The sequence below is a fragment of the Moschus berezovskii genome, chromosome 3, assembly GCF_049115385.1.
Source record: "Moschus berezovskii isolate FMDL1 chromosome 3, NW_MosBer_1.0, whole genome shotgun sequence".
In the NCBI taxonomy this organism is placed as follows: domain Eukaryota; kingdom Metazoa; phylum Chordata; class Mammalia; order Artiodactyla; family Moschidae; genus Moschus; species Moschus berezovskii.
Genome location: NC_142462.1, coordinates 13,483,611 through 13,509,904, shown reverse-complemented (window position 1 = coordinate 13,509,904; position 26,294 = coordinate 13,483,611). Strand labels below are relative to the sequence as shown.

The window sequence follows — 26,294 nt, the reverse complement described above, 5'->3', positions numbered from 1 at the left end:
ACAAGAAAACCGCTGTTGGGTTTTCCAGCACGTCAGGAGGGCAGAGGTCTCGCCAGGAGAACTCTGAGGCTGGCACGCCCCACAGCCGCGCAGCCTCGCCGGCGCCACCACCCAGGCGACGCCCCAGCCCCGGGCAGTTGACTGTGGGCGCCCAAGCCACGCCCCTGACGCGATTGGCCGGCTGCCCTCCCGCTGCGCCGATTGGCTGCCTGTGCCCCTTCCGCGGCCGCCGGTTGGCCCGGGCCGTTGCCCTGGCGACGCGCGTTGCCGTAGTTCCGCGCCTCTCTGGGAGTTTGGCTTTGGTCTCAGCCGCCGGCGGGAACTGACTGGCCTCGGACGCTGCAGGTGGCACCCTCCCAGACCCTAGGTCGGCAGGTGAGCGGGGTCAGACGGCCAGTGGGGTCGGGACCGGGCGGGACCCAGTCTCCTGAAATGGAGGCGCGCCGGGCCGGAGCGGGACTTCGGAACCTGCTGTCTCCTGCTGGCTTCTCTGCGTGTGTGCCCCTGATGCATATACGCTGGCTGGACGCGCCCCTGCCGATGCCTTGCCTGGGCGTGCACGCACTACCTGAATGGTGAGACTCCTGCATACCTGTCAGGTGGCGGAGGACGGACCGAGTAGGGTGCGGACCCCGCCTCTGCAACTCAGCCCCGGCAACGGTTCCTGGCTCACCCGTGAACACCCGGCCCAGCGTGTCTCGGGGCATGAGGAATACCAGCAAGGAGCTGCATGGGGCCGCGAGCCGCTACGCTCCCTGCGGTGAGTGACCAGGGGAGAGGAGATCTGCCTTTGCTCTGCGACTGGACAGGCTCACCTGTATCCTGCATGCGTGTGTGGAGAAGGCGGTTGGGGAGAGGACAGGACTAACACGGAGAAAGCTACAGACTGCCCCTGTGCCCCAGGGTGGAAGTTAGGCTTAAGAGTAAGGTGGGGAACTAGGGGTAGAGGGCAACTTGGCTTCTGGGGTTTTTTCGTTTGTTTGTTTCCCTATTTTCAACAAAAGTCAGGCTACCCCACTGCTGTTAGAGCTACTCAGTTCTTGGAGCAATAGCATCTCTGAAAATTTCTCTGTGACAGTAACCCTGTGTTGACTTGGACACTTTCATTTTCAGCTGCATCCTTGTGTAGTTCATTGATCACCTAACTCTTGCTCCTAATTTAGACTCCAACCAGGTAACTGTGTCTCCTGCTTTAAGCAGCTGAACACAGGAAGTAAGCCGCCTCCTTTGGAGGTTGGCACTGCAGTGGGCTTCTCACTGTGAAGTTGGAAGAAGGCAAAGAAGAAGACCTAGCTACTGTGGTCTGATTTTGACTTTGTCGTTATTCTTCCCCATCTCGTGAAGGACTGGAGTAGGAGGATGGAGAAGAAGAGGGTCCCGAAGCTCTGTTGGAAGAGGTGGGGTAGGGGTTGGCAAGTGGACTGTAGGCAGTGGGACCGAGTGTGGTCCCAGAGCTCTGCTGTGACCACTACTGATGAGGCTGTGGCTGTGCTGGAATGGAGGGGAAGGGGCACAGGAGGCCTGGTTTTCTGGTGTCTCAGTGCCCTCCTGTGTAGCCTCCCCTGTGTGCTAAACACTGTCACACTAACGTTGAACTTCAGGACAACCTGCTGAGGGGTTGTTAGCCCTGGTTTGCAGATGAGGCTTAGAGTTTCAGAAAGCTGCCCTGTTCTCCAAGGCTGAGGCTGGTTGCCAGGATCCTGCCTTTGGGTTGCCTCTCATGGCTCAAAGGCCAGAGAACTTCAGGATCTGAGTCACCCTACAGTCATCTCTGAGCCGGGCTCCTTAGAGATAAAGCAAGCCAGGAGGAGACAGGGGAGCTGGTAAAGAAATCTACAGGGTCGTGAGTGATCTGGTGCCAGACAAGTGCTACCGTGGTTGAGGGCAAGATAATGCTCACTCCTTCAACCGTGTGTATGTGTGTGTGTGCGTGCGCATGTGTGTGAGAGACAGTTGGTTCACAGTGACTCATGTGCTGACTCTCTGAGTAGGGCTGCTGCTGCTGCTGCTAAGTCACTTCAGTCGTGTCCAACTCTGTGCGACCCCATAGACGGAAGCCCACCAGGCTCCCCCGTCCCTGGGATTCTCCAGGCAAGAACACTGGAGTGGGTTGCCATTTCCACGCCATCATAAATGGCCAACCAAATTAGAGCTCAGTTTCTGCCCGAAGCTTCCAGTAATGCTATGTAGAAACTACTCTGTTCTCTGTGGATTAATTAGTAATCAAAACACAGAGAGGAAAAATAAAGCAAGAACCGAATGCCTTCCCTCTGAAAGAAAATATTTGAGCTGAAGATGATCAGACATGATGCTCCTAAGCCCTTCCTCCTGGTTCTAAAATTAACTCTCTCTGAGTTCAGGCAAACTTCTTTAAAGCTTTCCCATCGGGTTCCCCCCACCTTCTCTTTTTCTCCTTTTCCCTTTATTGTGTTTTCACTACAGTGTTCATCTCATTACTGTTGTTTAGATATTTTAAAGATTTTTCCATGAACATTCAATTTTTTACACGGTGAACTCAGCTTTAGCTCTAAGTAGAAATTGCAGCCCACTCCAGTGTTCTTGCCTGGAGACTCCCAGGGACAGAGGAGCCTGGTGGGCTGCCATCTATGGGGTCGCACAGAGTTGGACATGACTGAAGCGACTTAGCTGCAGCAGCAGCAGAAATTGTGTGGCTAACTTTTAACTGTGGAGGAAGGTGACTTCTTGTTCCTGGGATCCGTGTGTGCTTGTGTAAAGCCATCTATCCAGCACTGTTTTCATGCTCTATCACTCAGAATTCTCCAGAGCCCAACATTTGTGCCTGTGTGTGTGTGTGTAGAAAGAGAAAGAGAGATTGACTGAGACCTAAAACGATTTGTTTTAAGGAACTGGCTCACACAGTTGTGGAACAGGCCAAGAAAGGGCTGATGCTACAGTCCTGGGTTGGAAGGCCGTCTGAGGGCAGAATTCCTTCCTTCTCAGGAGACTTCAGTCTGGGAACTGTGGCCTAGCCAAGTGGACACAGGAAGTCCCCCATTGCACCTGCCAGGAGCTGGTCCTGTGTTAGACCCTGACTGCCATGCATTTTGGACAGCTGGTTCCAGTAAGCTTTTACATTCTAGAGACACTTGTGCCATGATAGTGGCATCTTTTTTATTTCACATCCCTCCTAGATTTTGTTCCCCTAGTTCTCAGTCAGCTGTGATGTCTGTTCTTGTATTTGGACATGTGGGTTCATCAGTTTCAGATGCAGAGTGTCACCAGAACACCAACAGCCCGACTGTCTTCTCTCTGTGGGATTATGAGTGGACTTGATAACTACAGGTCCCTGGACTTCTGCCGACACCTCTTGCTCCTGGCAGGGACCCTCACAGGTGGTCACCAAAGCCACCTGCAGGGTTCTGTCCTGGGTGCCCACTGAGGGGCCTCAGGGCTCTGCCGAGGCCCGTTCTGCTCACCACCTGTGACCACTCTGGGGGAGGCAGAGGTCAAGAGATCAGTCGGGAGGGAGGTGAGAGAGCAAGCTGGCCTTCACTTATCTCCCTTTGCCCTCCCACCCTCCTCTTGGTCAGATCTCATCTGCTAGAAATCTCATACACTGTTTCAAATGTATTTGTTCATTTTGGCTGCCTTGTCTCTCTGCTGCTTGCATGGACTCTGCCTGGTTGTGGCGCGCAGGCGTCTCTGCAGTGGCTTCTCTTATTGGCAGAGAGCAGCCTCTAGGGCATACAGGCTTCAGGAGTTGCAGCTCGTGGCTTCAGTATGTGGCCCACGGTCTTAGTTGCTCGAAGATTGCATGAGGGACCTTTCCAGACCAGGGATCGAACTCATGTCCCCTGCATTGGCAGACGGATTTTTAACCGCTGGACACACCCTTTATCTGTACTCACCGCACGTCAGTTTTGCGGGACCCAGCTTGATATCTCCAAGGCGGCCACATTCAGCCCCCAATCAATCTGCAGCCTGAGAGGGTTCCCACAGCGTGAGGTCGCCCAGGCCAAAGCCCCTGCCTCTCAGTTTAGCAACCCTTCAGGGTGCTTCTCCCCTTTCCCGTCTGATCTCTCAGGATGTCCTGCTTCCAGCCTCGAGCCAAAGGAAAGCTGAGGGGCTTGTGTGGAGAGGGTGTGGCCAGTGTCTGGGAGGAGGGCCTGCCAGGATGTTCCCCTCGGGATGGGTGTCAGGGCAGGTTGTTCACCATCCAGCCGTCCTGAGGTAGCCCTCAGTCCTGCTCCTGTCAAATTAGCAAACCTGTTCACTAAAGCTGTGACTTCCGTCTCAGTATTGTTTGAATTGAAGTGTGTAGCTGATTTGCAGTGTGGTTTGTGCTAGTTTCAGATGTACAGCAAAGTTATTCAGTTACACACACATATATATACATTCTTTTTCAAATTCTTTCCATTATAGGTTATTACAAGATACTGAGTGTAATTCCCTGTGCCATACAGTGGGTCCTTATTGATTATCTGTTTTATATATAGCAGTGTGTACATGTGAATCACAACCTTCTAATTTATGCCTCCCCTCAACTTTCCCCTTCGGTAATCATTAAGTCTGTTTTCTATGTCTGTGAGTCTATTTCTGTTTTGTATTTAAGTTTATTTGTATCATTTTTTAAGATTCCATTTATAAGTGATACATGATATTTGTCTTTCTATGTCTGATTACTTCACCTAGTATGATAATTTCTAGGTCCATCCCTGTTGCTGCAATGGCATTAGTTCATTCTTTTTTATGGCTACGTAGTATTCCATTATATACACCACATCTTCTTTATAAATTCATCTGTTGATGGACATTGAGTTGTCTTCACGTCCTGACTATTGTAAATAGTGCTGCTATGAACATTGGGGTGCATGTATCTTTTTGAATTAGAGTTTTCTTCTTTTCTAGATATATGCCCAAGAGTAGGATTGTATGGAAATTCTATTTTAGTTTCATAAGAAAGCACTATAGTGTTCTCCATAATGGCTGCGCCAATTTACTTTCCCACCAGTAGTGTAGGAGGGTTCCCTTTCCTCCCCACCCACAGCATTTTTTGTTTGTAGACTTTTTGATGATGACCATTCTACAAAACTACAATGACCTCTTTGTAGTTTTGACGGCATTCAGTATGCCAGCAAATTTGGAAAACTCAGCAGTGGCCACAAAACTGGAAAAGGTAAATTTTCATTCCAATCCCAAAGAAAGGCAATGCCAAAGAATGTTCAAACTGTGGTACAACTGTGCTCATTTTACCTGCTGAAAGGTTATGCTGAAAATCCTTCAAGCTAGGCTTCAGCAATACATGAACTGAGAACTTCCAGATGTACAAGCTGGATTTAGAAAAGGCAAAAGATCAGAGGCCAGAGTATTCATTGGATCATAGAAAAAGCAAGAGAATTCAAAAAAACATCTACTTCTGCTTCATTGACTACGCTAATGCTGTTGACTGTGTGGATCACAACAAATTGTGGAAAATTCTTAAAGAGATAGGAATACCAGACCACCTGACTTGCCTCCTGAGAAACCTGTTTGCAGATCAAGAAGCAACAGTTAGAACTGGACATGGAACAGCAGACTGGTTCAAAATTGAGAAAGAAGCACGTCAGGCTGTATATTGTCACTCTGCTTATTGTATTTATATGCAGAGTACATCGTGCTAACACAAGCTGGAATCAAGATTGCCGGGAGAAATATCAGTAACCTCAGATAACACCACTTTAATAGCAGAAAGTGAAGAGGAACTAAAGAACCTCTTCAGTTCAGTTCAGTTCAGTCACTCAGTCGTGTCCGACTCTTTGCGACCCCATGAATCACAGCACGCCAGGCCTCCCTGTCCATCACCAACTCCCGGAGTTCACTCAAACTCATGTCCATCGAGTCGGTGATGCCATCCAGCCATCTCACTCTCTGTCGTCCCCGTCTTCTCCCGCCCCCAATCCCTCCCAGCATCAGTCTTTTCCAGTGAGTCAACTCGTCGCATGAGGTGGCCAAAGTATTGGAGTTTCAGCTTTAGCATCAGTCCTTCCAATGAAGGTGAAAAAGCTGGCTTAAAACTCAACATTCAAAAAACTAAAATCATGGGATCCAGTTCTATCACTTCATGGCAAATAGAAGGAGAAAAAGTGGAAGTAGTGACAGGTTTTATTTTCTTGGGCTCCAAAATCACTGCAGACGGTGACTGCAGCCATGAAATTCAAAGACACTTGATCCTTGGAAAGAAAGCTATGACAGACCTAGACAGCATATTCAAAAGCAGAGACATTAGTTTGCTGACAAAGGCCAAAATAATCAAAGCTATGGTACAGATGTGACAGTTGGGCCATAAAGAAGGCTGAGCACCAAAGAATTGATGCTTTCAAACTGTGGTGCTGGAGGAGACTCTTGAGAGTCCCTTGGACAGCAAGGAGATCAAAGCAGTCAGTCCTAAAGGAAATCAACCCTGAATATTCATTGGAAGGACTGGTGCTGAAGCTAAAGCTTCAATACTTTGGCTACTTGATTCAAAGAGCTGACTCATTGGAAAAGATGCTGATGCTGGGAAAGATTGAAGGCAGGAGAAGGGTGTGACAGAGGATGAGGTGGTTGGATGGCATCACCAACTCAATGAACATGAACTTGAGCCAACTCTGGGAGACAGTGAAGGACAGGGGAGTGTGGCATGCTGCAGTCCACGGGGTCGCAAAGAGTCTGACGTGGCTTAGTGACTGAACAACAGCAATAATAATTGGTGATGTTGAGCATATTTTCATGTGCCTGTTGGCCATCTGTATGTCTCCTTTGGAGAAATGTCTATCTAGCTTTTCCGACCATTTTTTGATTGGGTTGTTTGGGGGTTTTTTTGTAGTTGTTATTGCATTTTGTGGGCTGTTTGTGTATTTTGGACATAAACCTTTGTCATCACATAGTTTGCAAGTATTTTCTCCCAGTCCATAGTTTGTCTTTTCATTTTGCTTAGGTTTCCTTTGCTCTGCAAAAGCTTGTAAGTTTGATTAGTCCCCTTTTTTAGATTTTATTTCTATTGCTTTTGGAAACTGACCTAAGAAAACATTGTTATGATTTATGTCAGAGAATGTTTTGCCTGTGCTGTCTTCTAGGAGCTTTATGGTGTCATGTCATATTTTTCTCTCAGCCATTCTGAGTTTATTTTTGTGTATGGTAAGAAAGTGTGTTCTAGCTTCATTGATTTCACTATGACTGTCCAGCTTTTCCAATACCACTTGCTGAAGAGACTGTCTTTTCCCCATTGTATAGTCTTGCCTCCTTCGTCAAAGGTTAGTTGACCACAGGTGTGTGGGTTTACTTCTGCGCTGTTTATTCTAGCCCATTGATTGGTTTGTCTGTTTTTGTGCCAGTACCACACTGTTTTGATTACCGTGCTGCTGCTAAGTCACTTCAGTCGTGTCCGACTCTGTGCGACCCCATAGACGGAAGCCCACCAGGCTCCCCCGTCCCTGGGATTCTCCAGGCAAGAACACTGGAGCGGGTTGCCATTTCCTTCTCCAATGTGTGAAAGTGAAGTCGCTCAGTCGTGTCCGACCCTTAGCGATCCCACAAACTGCAGCCCACCAGGCTCCTCCAGCCATGGGATTTTCTAGGCAAGAGTACTGGAGTGGCTTGCCGTTGCCGTCTCCGTTGATTACCGTAGGTTTGTATTATTGTCTGAAGTCTGGGAGAATTATGTCTCCAGTTTTTTCTTTTTCCTCAAGATTGGTTGAAAATTCTGGATCTTTTAATATTCCATATACATTTTAGGATTATTTGTTCTAGTTCTGTGAAAAATATCATGGGTAATTTGATAGGGATCATGTTACAGCTGTAAATTGCTCTGGGTAGGATGGTCTTTTTAACAATATTAATTCTTCCAACCTAACAGCATGGGATATCGTTCCATCTCTTTAAATTACCTTCAGTTTCCCTTACAGTTAGCAGCATAAGTGTCTTTTGCCTGCTTGATCAGGTTTATCCCTAAGTATTTTATTTTATTTATTTATTTTTGATGCTATTTTAAAAGGGTTTTTTTTTTTTACTTTCCCTTTGTGATATTTCATTATTAGTATAAAGAAATGCAACAGATTTCTGTATGTTAATATTGTATCCTGCAATGTGGTTAAATTCATTTATCATTTTTAGTAGTTTTTGTGTGGAGTCTTTAGGGTTTTCTATATATAGTATCATGTCACCTGTGTATAATAACAATTTTACCTCTTTCTGACCAATTTGAATACTTTTTATTTATTTTTCTTTTATGACTGCTCTGTCTAGGATTCCAGTACTATGTTGCATAGAAGTGGTAAGAATGGGCATCACTGTCTTGTTCCAGAGTTTAGTGGGGAGGCTTTCAGCTTTTTATCATTGAGTACATTGCTGGCTGTGGGTTTGTCATAGTAGCTTTCTATTATGTTGAAATAGGTCTCTCTGTGAATCCCAGGGACAGGGGAGCCTGGTGGGCTTCCGTCTATGGGGTCACACAGAGTCGGACACGACTGAAGTGACTTAGCAGCAGTAGCAGCAGCATGCCCACTTTGGTGAGAGTTTTTGTCATGAAATCTCAGTGTTTTAAAAGTCTAAATTGATCAAATGTTGGCCAATTTTTGGCCGCATAGTCCAGAGATTTGCCCATGTTTTAAGTGATTTTGGATCCTTCAGGAATGTGTGGGTGCACGATGCATGCTCAGTTGTGTCTGACTCTTTGAGACCCCATAAACTGTATAGCCCATCTGGGTCCATGGGATTTACAGGCAAGAATACTGGAGTGGGTTGCCATTTCTTGCTCCGTCAGGAATGTGTACTCCCCGACATATCCAGAAATGCACTCAAGTCCCAGTTCAGGAAAGATTGAAGAAGAGAGATAGATATGTAGGGAATTTGGAAACCTCGCTGGGAGGCTAAGACCCTCAGGGAAGGACTTGGTCTCACTGCTTTGGGACAGCAGGGCAGCTGGGCGCAGAGGCCAGCTGGCCTCCTCGAGGGTGTTCTCCTGCTGGGCACTGTGGCTGATGCTGGCAGCCTTTAGGATCTGCCGACTGCATGACCAACAGGGAGACGCGTCAGGTAACAGGTGTTCAGAAGAGGACAGTTTCTGCTTTGCCGGTGTCCTGGGGAGGGTGAGACGCCTGCCTTGATGTCTCCTGGGCAGGGGGCCAAGCCAGCCTGGGCCCCGTGAGTAACATCCCGACCCTGGGCCTCCTCTTCCCTAGACTGGTATTACCACCTTCCTGTGAAGCAGTCAGAGAAGGCCGTAGATGCCCCGCCAGCATCGCAGATTCCCGGCCTCAGTGACCTGAGGGAAGCCCCCAGCGGGCGCACACACGGGCTGCGGAGGTACTGGGTGAAGGAGACGGACTCAGAATACGTGAAGCTGGCCAAGCAAGGTGGCCGCCCCGGTGAGTGCTTTTGTGTGTGTGTGTGGGGGATGGGCAGAGTGACCTTGTCATCTGGACGTCCAGATGCCACCTGTGATCTGGACACATGTTACTGTCAAGTGTCGGAATTTTGCCCAAGGTCATAGGACATCCAAGTCGTCTGATACAGCCCAGGGTGCAGACTGTAAAGGGACGTGATGCCGTTTATGGGAAAGACTGACTAGACTGCATTCACCAGATTGGGATTTTCTTTGGATTTCTCGTGAGCATCACCCTAGGGTGACTCCCATGCCAGCCTCACTGACTGCAGGGTCGCTGTCTCTGCACTGCAGTCACCCTTCTGGGGGGTAAGAAGGGGTTACTCCTTCTGCACTTGCCCGTGAAGCATCTTTCTTTCCTGTTGCTCAGTCTCTTCATCCCTCAGGGGTATATTAACATCTTCTGCATGATAGAGGCTGGGATGAGTGTCAGTGGTAACGCTGACAAACATCCAACTTTATCCATGATTTCACTGAGAAAGTCTTGCTCAGTTGTGCTAACTCAAGTTGCTGCTCAGGTTAGGAGTCACGTCTAGAACACCTTCTGCCGGGCCTTTGTGGAGAGCGACCCTGAGAAACACTGACCTTTCTCTTTCTGGCCACCGTTCCTTCCGCAAAGGTTGTCGCGGAGAAGGTGGGCTACATGGCAGATGGTGGCATCTGGGCTGTGATGCTGAAAAGCCCAGAACAGACTGTGTGACTCATTGCATGTGAAGCCCAGAAGCAGGGTCCCCTCCTCACTCCAAGCCACGGGCTAAAAGAACATCAGTGGGACAGCTGGCAGAATCTGAATAAGATCTGTAATGGATAAAAGGATTGCATCACACTGACTTCCTGATTTTGATCACTGCGCTGTGATTATGTCCTAACTGTCACTGGAAACACCCCACGTGGTCCCCCAAAGAGCAGCAGACAGTGAGGATACTAGCGGGGGGTGGGGGAGAGAGACAAAGAACGAGCAAATGGGAAAGAAGCATGGCGTTTGGGGAATCTGGGTGAGGGTATAGCGGGATTCATACCATTTGAGGGAACTTTTGTCTACATGTGAAATATTAAAAAAATGAAATGTTCAAATAGTAAGAAAGTTTAAAATGTCCACTAATAGTATTGGCCACTGCCCCGCTTAGCAGGCAAATCAGTCACTCCCAGCTCCAGCCTGTCGACCCCTGCCTGAGTCCCCCCTGTGAAAAGCCTGCAGCCTGGGGCAGGGGAATGAAGACCTGGCAGGCAGAAGCGGGTGGGTCGGAGCTGGAGTGAGTCTCTGTGCTTCTCAGCCTGGCTCTGAAGGGACACCGGTTAACAGGACCCTTACTCTCATGATTTAGAGGGGGCCGGTGCCCGCTTCCCACCAGAAACCTGGAGGCTTCCCTCAGAAATGCCCCGGGTGTGAAGGAGTAGGGACAGAGAACAGACCCTCCTGGGCTGAGAGGATTCAGCAAGCCTCCCCCTGGCCCCAGCCCGCCCCCGCCAGCCCAATGAGTTTTGTCTCCAGTCATTGGCCTGGAGCAGCGACACCCCCCACCACCTCCAGGGATGCTTGGATGGGAACAGGTGGGGGGCAGAGGGAGGGGGTGTTCTCGGCACCAGGCAGCAGGGGCACTGGCAGGTGAGAACCAGGGGCACCCCGACGTCCGCCCCCCACACTCCTCCGACCCCAGTCAGAGAAGCCCAGGAGGAAGCCCAGTTCCCCTGTCAGCAGCGGCCTGCTGGCTGGTGATGCTCAGGCTCGGGTGGGGGCGGCGGGCGGTGCTCACCGCTGCGTCTGTTTGCTTCGAGACCTGCTGAAGCACTTTGCCCCCGGGACCACGACGGGCTCCCCGGTGGCCTATTCCTTGCCGGACTGGTACATCCACCACAGCAAGCCGCCGACGGCAGCCCAGAGACAGTGAGTGCCCGGAGCCTCGCGTCGCAGCCGCCGCCCAGCCTGGCACCCCCAGCCTCTGACTTCACTCCCACCACCCCACCAGCGGCCTCCTGCAGCCCCTGCAGCCCTTTTCTCTCCCGGCCTTCCTGGCGCTCTGCTGACTGCCCAGCTTCTCCTGGGCCCCGCACCCCGGAGGCTTCCCCCTCCCCTGCTCTCTTTTCCCTCCCTTCTTCCCTCCCTTCCCTCCCCCTCTCAACTCTTCCCTCCCCTTCCTCCTTTCCCCCAGCTAAGAGTTGGAACTTTATCCTAGCTGAATGAGAAGCCAAGAAAATGAGGGGGGTGGGGGGGCTGGGATGGTGGGGGGAGGCCTGGGGGGGCAGGGCCTGGAGAAGGTCAGCACCAGGTGCTGGAGTGGTGGGGGGAATCCTGAGGTGGCCCTAAGCGGCTGGCGGGGGCCCTTCCCTCTGTTTCTGCAGGGTCCCTGCTGTGTCCATACCTGACTACATGGTTTATGAAGAATTTAACCCCGATCAGGCCACTGGCAACTTCGAGTCCAGAATGGGCCCCTTCGACTTCGACATGAAGACGGTTTGGCAAAGAGAGGCCGAGGAACTTGAAAAGGAGAAGAAAAAGGTGACAGGAGCACCAGATAGATAGCATGGCGATGCCTGTCAGCTGCGCGTGTCTTGTGGCCCTGGAATCAGCCTTTTAAGTTTGATTTTTTCAAAGGCCAGTTGTTGTTTAGTCGCTCGGTCATGTCCCACTCTTTGCAGCCCCATGGACTGCAGCACACCAGGCCTCCCTGTCCATCACCATCTCCCGGAGTTTGCTGAAACTCACGTCCATCGAGTCGGTGATGCCATCCAACCACCTCATCCTCTGTCGTCCCCTTCTCCTCCCACCTTCAAACTTTCCCAGCATCAGAGTCTTTTCCAATGAGTTGGCTCTTTGCATCAGATAGCCAAAGTATTGGAAAATACAAAGGTCAGAGGCCAAAATAGCTTCCTTTTCCCCTTATGAATATCAACCCTGTAAGGTGAGACTGCCTTTGGTTTAAGGAGCTGACACGGGAAAGTTGGCCACCACTTCTCATCTGCCCAGATAGGAAGGACATTATCCAGTTTCTGAATGAGCCTGTTCTGTTTGAGGGTTTAAGGTAAAGTTCCCCAGAATACTCTGTGTGGACAGGAAGGGAAGAGCGGACAGTGCTTCGCTGCTGCACAAACCCCGCAGGTGTATTTGACCTTGAAAGGTGACACACTTCCAAGGCATTTCTGTTTCAAGGGAGCCTTGGAAGGCCATTTCTGGTTGGTGGCTTTATGGTGGTGTCTCAGTTCAGAGGCCATTGGTGACGGCTGGCGAGGCTTCTGGGACGTGGGGATCTGTGGGTGAGCTGGTGATGTTCATGTTAAAACTGGCAGCGGTGTTGGGGCGATGAACCAGCCTTGCCACCCACACATTCATACACACTCATACACACTCATACACACACACCCCCACCAACCCTGCCTCGCCAGGGAGTAGCCTTGAAGTCCACTTCCCAGTGTCTAGTTGGAGGAGAAACCTTGGAAGTTTATTTTGGGGCTCAGAAAATTGAGCCCCATGTGCAGGGTCAGCTGCCTGTATTTAACTGGCTGTTTGCCCCCAAGTCACCCCGTCCCAGCCCTGAACCTGGGTCTTGGCATTTGCACGATCACTGAATGAGCTGCTCTCAGGAACACGCATATTCCTGGAAACACCTCCCAGCAATACCCAGAGCCTTCAGATAGATGGTAAACAGGGTCAGTGCACATGCCCTGTTAAAGGCTGAAATGCTGTATTGCCCCCAAACCATGGGCAGAGGCATGCAGGGGCTGAGAAAGTGCAGGGCGGAGAAAGTGTGGGGAGCAAGCCCGTTCCATCCTGTGTCTCTCTGCACAGGTGAGGCTCAGTTCAGTTGCTTGGTCATGTCCGACTCTGCGACCCCATGGACTGCAGCACCCCAGGCTTCCCTGTCCATCACCAACTCCTGGAGCTTGCTCAAACTCATGTCCATCAATGATGTCATCCAACCATCTCATCTTCTGTTGTCCCCTTCTCCTCCTGTCTTCAGACTTTCCCAGCATCAGGGTCTTTTCAAATGAGTTAGTTCTTCGCATCAGGTGGCCAAAGTATTGGAGCTTCAGCATCAGTCCTTCCAATGAATATTCAGGACTGATTTCCTTTAGGACTGACTGGTTTGATCTCTTTGCAGGCGAAGGGACTCTCAAGAGTCTTCTCCAGCACCACAGTTCAAAAGCATCAGTTCTTCGGCACTCAGCTTTCTTTATAGTCCAACTCTCACATCCATACATGACCACTGGGAAAACGATGGCTTTGACTAGGTGGACCTTTGTTGGCAAAGTAATGTCTCTGCTTTTTAATATGCTGTTTAGGTTGGTCATAGCTTTCCTTCCGAGGAGCAAGTGTCTTTTAATTTCATGGCTGCAGTCACCATCTGCAGTGATTTTGGGCCCCCCCCCCAATAGTCTCTCACTGTTTCCATTGTTTCCCCATCTATTTGCCATGAAGTGATGGGACCGGATGCCATGATCTTAGTTTTCTGAATGTTGAGTTTTAAGTCAGCTTTTTCACTCTCCTCTTTCACTTTCATCGAGAGGCTCTTTCGATTCTCTTCACTTTTTGCCATAAGGGTGGTGTCATCTGCGTATCTGAGGTTATTGATATTTCTCCCAGCAATCTTGATTCCAGTTTGTGCTTCATCCAGCCCAGCATTTCACATGATGTACTCTGCATATAAGTTAAATAAGCAGGGTGACAATATACAGCATTGATGTACTCCTTTCCGAATTTGGAACCAGTCTGCTGTTCCATGTTTAGTTCTAACTGTTGCTTCTTGACCTGCATACAGGTTTTTCAGGAGGCAGGTCAGGTGGTCTGGTATTCCCATCTCTTTCCATGCTTTTTTCTATGCTTTTTCTTTTTTTTTTCTTCTTTGCTTTTTCTATGATTCAATAGATATTGGCAGTTTGATCTCTGTTTCCTGCGCTTTTTCTAAATCCAGCTCAAACATCTGGAAGTTCATGGTTCATTTACTGTTGGAGAATTTTGAGCATTACTTTACTAGCATGTGAAATGAGTGCAATCATGTGGTAGTTTGAGCATTCTTTGGCAGGCCCTTCTTTGGAATTGGAATGGAAACTGACCATTTCCAGTCCTATGGCCAGTGCTGAGTTTTGCAAATTTGCTGGCATAATGAGTGCAGCACTTTCACAGCATCATCTTTTAGGATTTGAAATAGCTCAACTAGAATTCCATCACTTCCACTAGCTTTGTTCATAATGATGCTTTCTAAGGCCCACTTGACTTTGCATTCCAGGATGTGTGGCTCTAGATGATTGATCATACCATTGTGATTATCTAGGTCGTGAAGATCTTTTTTGCATAGTTCTTCTATGTATTCTTGCCACCTCTTCTTAATATCTTCTGCTTCTGTTAGGTCCATACCATCCCTGTCCTTTATTGTGCCCATCTTTGCATGAAATGTTCCCTTGGTATCTCTAATTTTCTGGAAGAGACCTGTAGTCTTTCCCATTCTATTGTTTTCCTCTATTATTTTTGCATCGATCACTGAAGAAAGCTTTCTTGTCTTTCCTTGCTGTACTTTGGAAGTGTGCATTCAAATAGGTTTATCTTTCCTTTTCTCCTTTGCCTTTAGCTTCTCTTCTTTTCTCAGCTATTTGTAAGGCCTCCTCAGACAACCTTTTTGCCCTTTTCCATTTGTTTTTCTTGGGGATGGTCTTGATCCCTGCCTCCTGTACAGTGTCACAAACCTCCACCCATAGTTCATCAGGCACTCTATCAGATCTAATCCCTTGAGCCTATTTGTCACTTCCACTGTATAATCATAAAGGATTTGATTTAGGTCATACCTGAGTGGTTTCCCCTACTTTCTTCAATTGAAGCCTGAATTTGGCAATAAGGAGCTCATGATCTGAGCCATAGTCAGCTCCCAGTCTTGTTTTTGTAGACTGTATAGAGCTTCTCCATCTTCGGCTGCAAAGAACATAATCAGTCTGATTTCGGTGTTGACCATCTGGTGAACGTCCATGTGTAGAGTCTTCTCGTGTTGTTGGAAGTGGGTGTTTGCTATGACCAGTGCGTTCTCTAGGCAAAGCTCTGTTAGACTTTGCCCTGCTTCATTCTGTACTCCAAGGCCAAATTTGCCTGTTACTCCAGGTATCTTTTAACTTCCTACTTTTGCATCGCAGTCCCCTTATGATGAAAATGACATTTTTGGGGGGGTGGTTTGAGTGTTAGTTCTAGAATGTCTTGTAGGTCTCCTTAGAACTGTTCAACTTCAGCTTCTTGAGCATAACTGGTTGGGGCATAGACTTGGATTACTGTGATATTGGTTTGCCTTGGAAACAAACAGAGATCATTCTGTCACTTTTGAGCTTGCACCCAAGTACTGCATTTTGGACTCTTTTGTTGACTATGATGGCTACTCCATTTCTTCTAAGGGATTGTTGCCCACAATAGTAGATATAATGTTCATCTGAATTAAATTCGCCCATTCCAGTCCATTTTAGTTCACTGATTCCTAAAATGCCACTGTTCACTCTTGCCATCTCTTGTTTGGCCACTTCTAATACCCCAGTCACATCCTCAGCTGGGTGTTGTTTTTGCTTTGGCTCCATCTCTTCATTCTTTCTTTTTTTTTTTAAGTTTTATTTATTTATTTATTTAACTTTACAGTATTGTATTGGTTTTGCCATACATTGACATGAATCCGCCCTGGGTGTACGTGTGTTCCCCATCTTGAACCTCCCTCCCTCTTCCCTCCCATCCCATCCCTCTGGGTCATCCCAGTGCACCGGCCCCAAGCATCCTGTATCATGCATCGAACCTGGACTGGCGATTCATTTCACATATGATAATCTACATGTTTCAATGCTATTCTGCCATATCATCCTACCCTCGCCCTCTCCCACAGAGTCGAAAAGACTGTTCTATACATCTGTGTCTCTTTTGCTGTCTCGCATACAGGGTTATTGTTACCATCTTTCTAAATTCCATATATATGCGTTCAGTTCAGTTCAGTCGCTCAGTCGTGTCCGACTCTTTGCGACCCCATGAATCACAGCACGCCAGGCCTCCCTGTCCATCACCAACTCCCGGAGTTCACTCAAACTCATGTCCATCGAGTCGGTGATGCCATCCAGCCATCTCATACATGCGTTAGTATACTGTATTGGTGTTTTTCTTTCTGACTTACTTCACTCTGTATAATAGGCTCCAGTTCATCCACCTCTGTCTCTTCATTCTTTCTGGAGTTATTTCTCCACTCTTCTCCCATAGCATATTGGGCACCTACTGACCTGGGGAGTTCATCTTTCAGTGTCCTATCTTTTTGCCTTTTCATACTGTTCATGGGGTTCTCAAGGCAAGAATACTGAAGTGGTTTGCTATTCCCTTCTCCACAGGTGACTCTGCCAGCCATCAAGTCCAAGTATCCAAGCAAAGTGGGGACCCCTCTTGGCCACAGAGAGCCTGCAGGAAGCAAAGTGTCCTTTCCACCCATGTAAGTGCACGGGCCGGGCAGCACAGTCTGGATTGCGTGTGGGTTTGGTCTTTGGTCCAGGTGACAGCCACGCTCCCACACCCGAGGCGGATGCCGCCTGAGGCTGCTCTGCTCCCAGCAGTAGCCTTTGGGGGTGTCCCTGCAGTTGCACAACCTCCGGTGGCCTGGTCTGTCCGCTGGCCTCTTTTCCACCTCCCCTCCCCTACTGACGCTCCCAGCCCTGCCGCCCCCTCCCTCCCTTCCCCTCCTGACCCTATGGCCCCCTCTCTCCCGTCCCCTCACCTCCTGATGCCCCCAAGGGGGCCCCGACCCCTCCCTCCTTCCCCTCCCTCCTTCCCCTCCCCTTTCCTCCCCTCCTGACGCCCCCAGGCCCCCCGCCTCCCCTCCCCTGCCCTCCCTCCCCTCCCCTCCTGATGCCCCCAGGCCCCCTGCCCCCTCCCTCCCTCCCCTCCCCTCCTGACGCTCCTGGCCCCCCCTTCCCTCCTGACGCTCCCTGGCCCGCCGCCCCCTCTCTCCCCTTCTCATCTCGTGTGCCTGTGCGGCCGGGCTGAGTTCTCTCCTCCATCGGCCCGAGCCTTGCCTTCCCCGTCTGGGGAGCCCCCTCACCCAGGCTCACGCTGTCTACCTGGGACCACTCCTCCTAATACGGGTGCGCGGCTCAGTCCTGCCGCCTTCTGTCCCTGGGGCCTGGTCCCCGGGGTCCATGCAAAGTGAGCCCCCGACTCTGCGTTCCGCTGGAGCATCCATCAGGTGCCCTGACGTTTGGGTAGCTGCCTGTCCGGGGAGAGGGCCCTTGATGCCTGCTGCTTCTCTTCACTTTCCCAGAATCCCATTTTAGTGCTGGAACTAATGGTGTTAATTGTCCAACTAATTCTTCAAATGGCTTTTCCCCTAGTGGGCAGAGGGGAAGGGGAGGGATCGATCAGTCACATTATGGGTGACAAACGTCATGAGAGCACCGCACTCAGACTGTGAGGGCAAAAAAATTCTGTCATCTACCTGTCCATCCCTCTGTCTATCCATTCGTCCTTCCATCTGTCCCTCGTCATCTATCATCTGTCTGTCTTCCATCTCTCTGTCCTCTGTACCCATCCATACCCCCATCTGTCTGTCTGTATTTCCATGTCTGTCTCTCTGTCTATACACACACACAGGGAGAGCCATTCAGAGCCATTAGGAAGACCCCTAACAACAACAGTGATTCATGAGTAGGAAGCCCGAGGCTCAGAGGGAACAGGTGATGTACCTGCCCTGTTTGATACCTGAGTCCGTGCTGCTTCGGCCATCGATCTCCTTGCCTCTCCGAATGTAGGTTGTGATAAGGTCTGTGAAGATACAGCCACAGAGGTAAATGGAGAGAAGGCAAAGCTGTGCAGAGAAGCAGAAGATCCTCTGTAATGTGAACTGGGCAGAACTCATTAAGAAAATAATAATTTGTTGCAAAGTGGTAGAGTCTGAGTCACTCATCCGTCCCCAGGGATGGGGCAGTGCTTTCAGGAGAAAGCTCTCCGGAGAAAGCTGGAATTCGGCTTCTTCTCATTGGCTGTTCTGAAGAAAGGCTTTTGGAAGCTGAACTAAGTGTGCAGGGCGTGCTTGCTGGTCACTTCTTTGTGCTTAAAAGTAGAGAGAGATTGGGAAAGAGGTGGAGAGAGGCAGGGAGAGAAGAGAACCATCTCTATAATGTCTTTAGGAACAATAACACATGTAATTACCATGAATATGTTTGCTTCTGGATTTTCATTCACCTTTGTACTTAAGTACTTAATTTTTCTTTTTGAGACCTGGTCAAAGACCCAGTTCACCTACAAACTTTTCCAAACTGATTAGCAATGGATATAAGGATGAGTGGTTCCAGCAGCAAGTGGACTCAGACAAGAGGACCCTGCAGACCCCTCGGTCCTCTGTCTCATCTCCGTCCCCACTGGACGCTGAGCCACCCCCAGACCCAGAGGCTCCCGGAGGTGCCAAGGAAGTCCCAGGTGAGGAGCATGGCCACCGAGGCCCCTCGTCTTATTAACTGTATCATAACGAGTGATCCTAAAGCCACATAAAAACCCTACAGAAGTACTGAGGTTACAGGCACACATGAGGATAATATGTATTTTGTTTTTTCCCTCTTTATTCAGATGAATAGCAAATGTCATTATTTCTGTAGCGTTACATTTTCTTTGAGTTGTTGAAAATTCCGATGCTTCTTGTGTTGTACCACACACATAATGTCGATTTTAGTCTCCTGGATCCAAAAGGTTCTGACCCACACAATGATTGGTCTTCTCTGAGGCAGCTTCAGAAAAAGCCACGGTTTCTGAAAAGCACTAGCAGTTCAGCTTGAAGTTGTGCCATTGTCCGCACTTCTTAAACTTTGTCATTAAACTTTAACTATTAACAGTTTAGTCATTTCCCTGAAACTTGCTACTCAGAAACTCTATTTGATTTTTAACAGTCGCAGTCACAGGGACGATTGGTCTTATTTTTTGGCCGTGTCCATCTCCAAGCCTGTCGAATACTGTTTATTTGATTTTTAACAATCGCAGTCACAGGGATGATTGGTCTTATTTTTTGGCAGTGTCCATCTCCAAGCCTGTCGAGTACTGTTTAGTTTCTGTTGTTCAGTTGCCAAGTCGTGTCCGACTCTGCAACTCCATGGGCTGCAGTAGGCGAGGCTTGCCTGCCCTTCACTGTCTCCCGGAGTATGTAGCTCTAGGAATTATTGACCGTTTACCTTTAGGAAACCTATTTTCACCCTGAGGCTTCAGTTCTCCGATTAAGGAGGAAGGAATTGTGTTGTGTCCCTTCAAGCATCTCAGGTGTTTTATGTGATGTTTTATAAGTGTGATCTCTGTGCACCTTCCCATCCAGTGGGTACCTCGCTGCCCCAGCCACTGTCTTAATGACACCCTCTCTCCACTGTCACCATGATGCCATCTTAAGTCATACAACCTTTTACTAATTTTTAAGTGATTATTAAAAGTAGTTCTTTTAAAACTATCCTGTTTTATTGATTTGAAAAACTAATGTCCTTGTTCTTTATTCTAGAGTCTTTTCCTCCGAGTGAGTATTTTTAGAGAAACTGACCTGCATCCAAATATAAAACGTGTCTCAGACACACAGAACAGTCGATGGACATAGTTCTTGAACCTGAAGCTGACGTATCTCAGAAGCCTGTGAGATCCCTCTCCAAACTGCTGATGTCCTAACTACGAAAGCTGGTGCCATCTACCCCTTTAAAAAGTCAAGTTCTAGCAACATAGTCTGGGGACAGCAAAAGGACCACTTACATTATTCCAATAAGATTAGTCTTTTATGCAGATCACACAAGATAAAGCATATTTCAGTTCATTTTAGACACGTACATCTTATTAGGCACCGTGTGAGAGATGTGGGTTTAAATAGTGGTAAAGAAGTTGAAAGGGGCTTCCAAGATGACGCAGCAGTAAAGAATCCACCTGCCAGTCAGGAGACACAGATTCAGCCTCTGGGTCAGGAAGATCCCCTGGAGAAGGGAATGGCAACCCACTCCAGTATTCTTGTCTGGAGAATCCCATGGACAGAGGAGCCTGGTGGGCTACAGTCTATGGGGTCGCCAAAAGAGTCAGATACGACTTAACAACTGAGCACAGAGAATGAAAGGCCGAGAGAGGACCCCAATTTAAATACAGATGTGGCAGGCACCAAGGCCCACCTACAGAGGGTCTCCGAGGCATTCTAGCATTGTTTTTCTACATGGTATTAAATAGATAGACTTTACTTCACTCCCATCAAAATGTCTTATCTGGTTAAAGAACTATTACTGGACGTTAGTCTAGGGTTATATAGTTTCTACTGGGAAATAAATCATTGCACGTGTTATTTAATGTCCATGTGTTTGAACTTGCAGCAAGACCCTCTGACCCTCAGAGGAAATTTTTCACAGTTCAAAATTAGTGGAAGACTGAGTAGGCAGGAAAGGCCCTGTAACTTGGCAGAATCGCCATGCAGTTGAGCCAACTGGCCTCTGCGCATTTGCTGGGTCGCTGAGTGTCCCTATCTGGTGCGGACCCTCCCTCATCAAGACTGCTGATCTGACCAGTGCTGCGGCCGACCTTGGCCACATTGCCCAAGGCCTCCTGGTTCTCCTCCTGCCCATCCTGGCTTTTCACTTGATAAACAGCATTCACCCACCCAGAGCATGCCTTTTCTCTCCATGGAAAGCACCTGCCCTCCACCCCAGCCAGCTGCTGCAAGCCTAGACCTTATCAAGGCTTCTTGAATGGGTTTTCCTTCAACTCGACACAGAGTTATTGTTTTTCACTGCAATTTTTGCAGCCGCTCTAGGTGTTTCTGACACTGCCAGACAGCTGCCTTTAGGTGAGTGGCACTCTCCCGCACCTGGAAAGGTGTGCAGGGCGCATCCTCTGGGGTGGGGTAAGCAGATAGAGCTGAGCCGCCCCCTGCCCAGGCCCCACCCCTCAATGCCTTCAGCACTTTTTGGTCAGCAGTCTTCTCAGTAAGTGCAGCACTGACTAGGGACCACCAGCTGCCTGCGAGCTGGGAGCCGATGTTTGACACGTGATTAGTCCTTGTGGGTAGGACAGTACACTAGAATTTTACGTAGACTACAGTTATAATCCGGTAAATAGGATTACTACTTTAGTAAATCACTACAGAGACATTTATTTTCTTTTATTTAAAATAAATTAATAGGTTAGGGACTTCCCTGACAGTCCAGTGGTCAACTTCCCCTTCCAATGCAGGGGTTGCAAGTTTGATCTCTGATCAGGAAGCTAAGATGCCACCTGCCTCCTGGCCAAAAAAAACATAAAACAGAAACAATATTGTAACAAATTCAGTAAAGAGTTTAAAAATACACCCGGGGCAGATTCGTGTCAATGTATGACAAAACCAACCAATATATTAATGTAAGGTAATTTGCCTCCAATAAAATAAATAAATTAAAAATTCATATCCTAAAAAAAAAAAAAAGACTTTAAAAATGGTACACATGGGCCTCTCAACCTTCTGAGAGACCTGCACTCTGTCTGGGGAGCCTGTTTCTAAATAAACCCACTTTTTACCTATCAAAAAAAAAAGATGGTACACATTAAAAAAATTACCTTGCAAAAAAAACACAATAGGTTAGATTTTTAAATTTACAAAACAGGCCATCTTAATATCTTTACTCATCAACTCTTTGTTTTACATTGCAGGTTCAGCCCCACCTCCACCTGACTCAACGCCTGTGGAGCTCAAATAAACCCGAATGTAAAGGGCATCCTGAATGTATGTTATGGCTACAGTCACCAGTCCCCTGTTATAGTAAAACACAGATTCTTACAGAGTGATCCGTCTTAGAACAGATGTGAACTCCCTGCTGCGTGGTGATGCTGGTGTTGGGTTTTGCTTCTTGGGTCTCTCTGGGGTGGCAGGCGAGTGGCCTTTGCCCCGCTGTGCCTTGCAGGCCTGGGATGTCCCAGGGCCGCTTCCTCCCCATCCTCAGCAGATATCACATCACCTCCTGCTGTGTGAGCCTCAGTGGGCCCCACTCCTATTGAAATCGGCAGTTTAGATGCTTAACCGGAAAAAACTCACCCAAAAACTTTTTCACAGTTTTGGTCCTGAAATTTTTGTAGAAATAATTTTTCTGTTACAAAACAGCATTTAATTCCAGAATATTGTGATACAGTTTATATTAAGAAAAAGATTGATTTGTTACACCTTGAAGTTTTAAACATTTAGTATAAAAACATTGCAACATTTTCTAGTTTTAAATGTTTGATAATATTTTTGCATAAACTGAAATTCACAGTAGCAAACATTTATTGTTTTGCATTAAGTAAAAATGTTTAAATACTTAATTTAGTATTCTTAACAAAAATGTTTTAATACAGAGACAGTTCTCTCATTTTATAAATTTCATTGCCATTTAAATGTAAATAATTAGCACAAAATGTAGTTTTATATTTTGTACATTTAATTCATTAATAAAATAATAATTTTCTGCCAGAAGATTTTCAGACAGCCAAATAAAGTCAGAGATATTTTAGCTTCTTTCCCAGAATAAACTTATCATGTACTTGCTCACTTCAAATTGAAGTTTTCAGTTAATTCTTCATTTAAAGATACTTGTAAGGTCGGACCTTGGTGGCCATTTTGGTCTCTCCGCCTCCTCCCCCCTTTCCCGTCCGGCCAGAACTCTATTGTGCTCTGTTCCCTCATTCCCTCCCCCACTGCTGGAGTGTCCTTGTATCAGTTCCTGGTAGAAATCAACCTTCTCCTAACCTCCCCCTCCTAACCTCCTGTCCAGAAACAGTATTCTGCCCAGAAACAGCAAGAACTATTCCACCGCCTCAGCATAACCTTGAGCAGATTGGGCAACCAACCCAGTCTTGGCCCCCCCACCCCAGCTAACTGCCCTATGAGAGACCACCATTCCAAACCTTGCCTCACTGGGGAAAAATTTCGCTGCCCCTTACTGTGAAGCTATATAAGTTGCTCTTCATCTCTGTTCGCTCGCGTACTTCCTTGACCTCACTTGCTTGGGTCCGGGAACCCCACCCGGGAGCGCCTTGCCATTAAAGCTTGTTATACCACCATTGGGTGTCTGAGTTCTTTTTATCTAACATCATTGGGCCATTTTGACCTTACAATACTGAGTTGAGCCCATGGATCTGTATGTAACCTTGAATCAGCCATAGGGAGATTGTGAGTGGTGTGTGCGTTGAACAGAGAGTTTGCTCTAGGAGAAGGTGCCAACTTCCTTTCCTTTGTCACCTTTTCCTTCCTCTTCTTTAAATCCTACCCCATCCCCACCCTCCCCTCCCCGAGAAAAAACCATTAGGAACAGATACAGTAGCTTAGTTACTGTTAGTTGCTCCATCATGTCCCACTCTTTGTGACCCTATGGACTGTTGCCCACCAGGTTCCATGGGGATTCTCCAGGCAGGAATACTGGAGTGGGAAAAGATCCCTTCTCATGGACTGTTGCCCACCAGGTTCCATGGGGATTCTCCAGGCAGGAATACCGGAGTGGGAAAAGATCCCTTCTCCAGGGGATCTTCCCGATCTAGGGATCGAACCTGGGTATCCTGCGTTGCAGGTGGATTCTTCACCATCTGAACCACCAGGGAAGCCCCACACAGTTGCTTATGACTGTTTAATTCTCTTTTGACGGTATCAGAGTACAGAAACCTGTGGTTTAGGGAGAGGACAGAGTTTGGAGCAGGGACCTGTGACCAGACCTTGGTTCCACGCAGGGTCTCTGGTGTCTGTTACTGGTAAAAAACAGCCCTGCAGTTAACTTTCTGCTTGGTAATAAACAACAGACTTTATGAAAACAGTTTTGCACATTCCATCCAATTCTTTTGAAGCAAAGTGCTTTTGCCAAAAGATAGAAAATACAGCAAAATCATTCTAAAATAAAAATTGTCAGCTTCAACCAGCAAATGGAGACGGCAATGGCACCCCACTCCAGTACTCTTGCCTGGAAAATTCCATTAGCCAACAGAGCTTGGCAGGGGTTGTACTTCAAACTACACAGGAGATAGATCTTCTGATCCCTGAACACGGAGGGCCTTGAGCCATCTTGAATGAGATGTGTTGTTTCTGGGTAAATAGCTCCAGCTAAGTTAAAGAAAGTCTCACAGTACTCAAGAAAAACATTCAGGTCCTACAGGATGTCGAAGAATGAGATGAAGAGTTCTCAGGTGACTACAATCTCTCTTTGGTGGATCCTTCTCCTGGCGAGGGGGAATTGGAGTTGGCTAATAATCATGACGCCAGCCCCGGCAGCGCAGACGCAAGAGACGCCGGCCCCGGCACAGCCGAATGTGGTCCACTGGAGAAGGGAATGGCAAACCACTTCAGGATACTTGCCTTGAGAACCCCATGAACAGTAACAAAGGGAAAAATGATAGGATACTGAATGAGGAATTCCCCAGGTCGGTGGGTGCCCAGTATGCTACTGGAGCTCAGTGGAGAAGTAACTCTAGAAGGAATGAAGGGATGGAGCAAAAGCAAAACCAGTACCCAGTTGTGGATGTGACTGGTGATAGAAGCAAGGTCCGGTGCTGTAAAGAGAATATTGCATAGGAACCTGGAATGTTAGGTCCATGAATCAAGGCAAATTGGAAGTGGTCAAACAGGAGATGGCAAGAGTGAAGATCGACATTTTAGGAATCAGCAATCACTCAAATGGACTGGAATGGGTGAATTTAACTCAGATGACCATTATATCTACTACTGTGGGCAGGAATCCCTTAGAAGAAATGGAGTAGCCATCATGGTCAATAAGAGTCCGAAATGCAGTACTTGGATGCAATCTTAAAAACGACAGAATGATTTCTGTTCGTTTCCAAGGCAAACCATTCAATATTACAGTAATCCAGGCCTATGCCCCAACCAGTAATGCTGAAGAAGCCGAAGTTGAACGGTTCTATGAAGACCTACAAGACCTTTTAGAACTAATACCCAAAAAAGATGTCCTTTTCATTATAGGGGACTGGAATGCAAAATTAGGAAGTCAAGAAACACCTGGAGTAACAGGCAAATTTGGCCTTGGAGCACGGAATGAAGCAGGGCAAAGGCTAATAGAGTTTTGTCAAGAGAATGCACTGGTCATAGAAAACACCCTCTTCCAACAACACAAGAGAAGACTCTACACATGGACATCACCAGATGGTCAACACCGAAATCAGTTTGATTATATTCTTTGCAGCCAAAAATGAGAAGCTCTATACAGTTAGCAAAAACAAGACCAGGAGCTGACTGTGGCTCAGATCATGAACCCCTTATTGCCAAATGCAGACTTAAATTGAAGAAAGTAGGGAAAACCACTAGACCATTCAGGTATGACCTAAATCAAATCCCTTATGATTATACAGTGGAAGTGAGAAATAGATTTAAGGGACTATATCTGATAGAGTGCCTGATGAACTCTGGACGGAGGTTCGTGACATTGTACAGGAGACAGGGACCAAGACCATCCCCATGGAAAAGAAATGCAAAAAAGCAAAATGGCTGTCTGAGGAAGCCTTACAAATAGTTGTGAAAAGAAGAGAAGTGAAAAGCAAAGGAGAAAAGGAAAGATATAAGCATCTGAATGCAGAGTTCCAAAGAATAGCAAGGAGAGATAAGAAAGCCTTCCTCAGTGATCAATGCAAAGAAATAGAGGAAAACAACAGAATAGGAAAAACAAGAAATCTCCTCAAGAAAATTAGAGGTAGCAAAGGAATATTTCATGCAAAGATGGGCTCAATAAAGGACAGAAATGGTATGGACCTAACAGAAGCAGAAGATATTAAGAAGAGGTGGCAAGAATACAGAGAAGAACTGTACAAAAAAGATCTTCACGACCAAGATAGTCATGATAACATGATCACTGACCTAGAGCCAGACATCTTGGAATGTGAAGTCAAGTGGGCCTTAGAAAGCATCACTACGAACAAAGCTAGTGGAGGGGATGGAATTCCAGTTGAGCTATTTCAAATCTTGAAAGATGATGCTGTGAAAGTGCTGCACTCAATATGCCA

The 26,294-nt window shown here is 47.7% G+C and overlaps 1 protein-coding gene across 2 annotated transcripts; it reads left to right on the top strand.

Moving 5' to 3' along the window:
* Positions 1-218: 218 nt before the first annotated feature.
* Positions 219-23,360, top strand: C3H7orf57 (chromosome 3 C7orf57 homolog). Of its 2 annotated transcripts, none has more exons than XM_055420389.2 (9): positions 219-375; positions 600-760; positions 9,159-9,344; positions 11,138-11,246; positions 11,702-11,858; positions 16,691-16,788; positions 18,568-18,767; positions 19,825-19,839; positions 21,975-23,360. In XM_055420389.2, the coding sequence occupies exons 2-9, from the start codon at positions 706-708 to the stop codon at positions 22,019-22,021; spliced, it is 867 nt and encodes a 288-aa protein (XP_055276364.2). In that variant the 5' UTR covers positions 219-375; positions 600-705; the 3' UTR covers positions 22,022-23,360. The 2 variants fall into 2 exon arrangements, 1 of the variants encoding a protein (XP_055276364.2); XR_008685189.2 differs by having other exon boundaries at positions 220-375; positions 19,825-21,135.
* Positions 23,361-26,294: the final 2,934 nt, after the last annotated feature.